Source organism: Orycteropus afer, unplaced genomic scaffold (genome assembly GCF_000298275.1).
Source record: "Orycteropus afer afer isolate SDZICR_OR568_19922 unplaced genomic scaffold, OryAfe1.0 scaffold00176, whole genome shotgun sequence".
Lineage (NCBI taxonomy): Eukaryota > Metazoa > Chordata > Mammalia > Tubulidentata > Orycteropodidae > Orycteropus > Orycteropus afer.
Genome location: NW_006921763.1, coordinates 608,600 through 611,452, shown reverse-complemented (window position 1 = coordinate 611,452; position 2,853 = coordinate 608,600). Strand labels below are relative to the sequence as shown.

At 36.9% G+C, this 2,853-nt stretch overlaps 1 protein-coding gene across 1 annotated transcript in view; it reads left to right on the top strand.

Annotated features, from left to right (window-relative positions):
* The window catches only part of UGDH (UDP-glucose 6-dehydrogenase), a 64,540-nt gene that overhangs the window by 33,016 nt on the left and 28,671 nt on the right, over positions 1–2,853 (top strand). Inside the window, exon 7 of the mRNA XM_007947171.2 lies at positions 1,674–1,820. Within this exon, the coding sequence (XP_007945362.2) occupies positions 1,674–1,820 (147 nt within the window). The remainder of the gene's footprint in view (positions 1–1,673; positions 1,821–2,853) is intronic.

Sequence of the window (2,853 nt, the reverse complement as noted above, 5' to 3'; positions counted from 1 at the left end):
ACTCAAAAGCTTTTAAGACCCCAGTCATTACTCTCTGGAGGATGTTTCTGATGGAATTTATGTATTCCAGGATCTCAACCATTTTTAATTAAGTTGTTTATTTTACATTTATTTTTTAGGCTTCTGTGTTTTTACCTTGTCATTCTTTGTACTCAACTGTGATGGAAGTTTCTCCTCAACCAGTACTGATTTTATAACTAAATTTGCTCACAGAGTAAAGTAAGAACCATTAATCTTAATTCTTTAGCTTGAGATGCCTAAAAGCAAAATAACAAGAAGAATCTGTATTGTAATGCTTTCAAATGGTTTGCATATTTTTATACTTATCTATTTCAGATTCATAGAATTAAAATTATTAACTCTTCCCAAAACATTGAATGAGCTCTGAGAAATAGGATTAATGTTGATCCTATTTTGTCCTCATTACTAATATTGTATCCCTTTATAGATGAGGAAAGAGTCCCTGTGTAGTGTAAATCATTAACTCGCTTGGCTGCTAACTGAAAAATTGCAGATTCAGGTCTAGTTAGAGTCACTTCATAAGAAAGCTTTCCAATCGACTTGAGAAAAATTAGCCATTGAAAACCCCGTGGAGCACAGTTCTACTCTGACATACATGAGTCAGAGTAGATTTTATGGCAACTGATTAGTTATAAATGAGGAAACAGGCTTAGAAATGTTAACTAATATGTTCAAGGTAGCATTCAAGATACATGCTTTTCCCAAATATTTCTCCTTATTTAATAATTTTTTTTTAACATATTAACAACAGAAATGGGTGAAAATCTAAGGAAATGAACGTTTTTAGAGAAGTATGTACTTTTGGTGGTCTTTCACTCATTCCATAATGGCTTTATCTTACTGTTCATCATGGGGAAAATACAGATAAAGGCTGATTTTCTAACACTGTGGGCTAATTTCTTCAGCTCTCCAGGTTTGAGATAGCCCCTAGATGCTAAGTGTCCTTAAAACACACACACACACACACACACAAACTGTCTCTCCTTATATTCATCTGGTTACCAACCTGAAATCTTCTTTATAAATTCTTGGGAGCATGACAGATTAGGTGATCAGAGACTCTTAAAAGATTTAGTTAACCTTGCCAAGTGTTTGTGATGCTATGGGCTGTCCAAAAGCTGCTATGACTGTATACAGTGTTTAACTGTCCCCTGTCTACTACCTGCACACACTCATTTTAGTGAGGGGTGGGAGTTAGGAAGGCAGAGGGGTAAACATGTAATGGAATATTTTGGGGTTTGATTGCTTACAGCCTTGTTTCCAGAGGGTTAGAAGAAATTGGCTAAGAAGAACCACCGTATCTATACACCTTACTTAGCTGGCTCATTGCTGGACTCAAATGCTCTTAAAAATGAACCTCAGCTTTGTTCCCATCCTTATATTCATCTTAGCCTGGTTCGTGGACAGTCAAGCCAAATGAAAGAAAAAATGTTTAGGATGACTTTCAGGAAGTAGAAGTAGAGGGAGGTATTCCTTTTATTTATTTATTTATTTTAATGTGTGCAAGCTAAAGAGTTTGGTTAATCTTTGCCTCCAGTTAATTTAGAAGGCCAATATTCGTAAAAGAGTACTCATCATAAATTATGAGTAATATATGTCACAGGCTTTGTCTCTTTTAACTGATCATAGCACAATTGTACATGTAATTTCAGGTCATAGACATGAATGACTACCAGAGAAGAAGGTTTGCTTCCCGGATTATAGACAGTCTGTTTAATACAGTGACTGATAAGAAGATAGCTATTTTGGGGTTTGCATTCAAAAAGGACACTGGTGATACAAGGTATCAGTTATTTAAAGTATTTCAAGCCCTACTGAGAGTGTGTTAAGCCCTCACCTTATCCTGATTGATTGGTGGATGTATGTGTGTGTGGAATGTATGTATAGTAACATTTGACATGTTTATAGATGAGGAAAGAGTCTCTGAGTGGTGCGTAGGGTTAACATGCTTGGCTGCTAACTGAAACGTAGAAGGTTCAGGTCCACCCAGTAGCATCTAATAAGAAAAGCCTGGTAATCAACTTCCAAAAAATTACTGATTGAAAACCCAATGGAGCACAGTTACACATACATGGAGTTGTCATGAGTCAGAGTAGATTTGACTGCAACTGATTAGTTATAAATGAGAAAACTGAGGCTTAGAGACATTAAGTAATTTGCCTAAGGTATCAGTCAAAGTACAACTTTCCCAAAATACTTGAAATGTACATATGTATACAAAATAAATGTCAGAAGAGACTGAGACTTGCTCTTGAATGGAGAGTAGCTAAGCAAATGGAAGAAATTATTAAGTAAAAGCTGAACAGAAGATTTCGAAGGGTGGCTTGAGAAGACAAAGTAAAGTATTATAATTGGGACTTCAGGTAAAATGGAGGAATAGGCAGACAAGCGACACAGACCCTCCTCAACAAAGGAAAGAGACACCAATCGACTGAGATACAGAAGATAATCCTGGAGCCCTGAGCTTTGAAAGGAACTATACAGAAGTGGATTAGGCACCAATGAGTGGAAAAACCTGAATGAAAACAGGACCTAAGAATAGGCTCTGTTTGCCAAAGACACCAGGGACATACAGGAGGCTGATAACAGGAAAGGAGACAGTGGTGAGTGTAGAAGTGCTCACAACTGGCAAATAGAGGAGCACAGCACAGTACCCTGCTTACGTAGACAACGTACAAACAAAACAAAGAAAACAAAAATTGTGGGCAATTCCCTCCAACATACAATCACCAATTAATTATAAACACAATCACAATGCCTTGGAGACAACAGAGCATCACAGTCCACACAAAGAAGCAAGATAAAGCAGGAGAAACAAGGGATCAGGATACA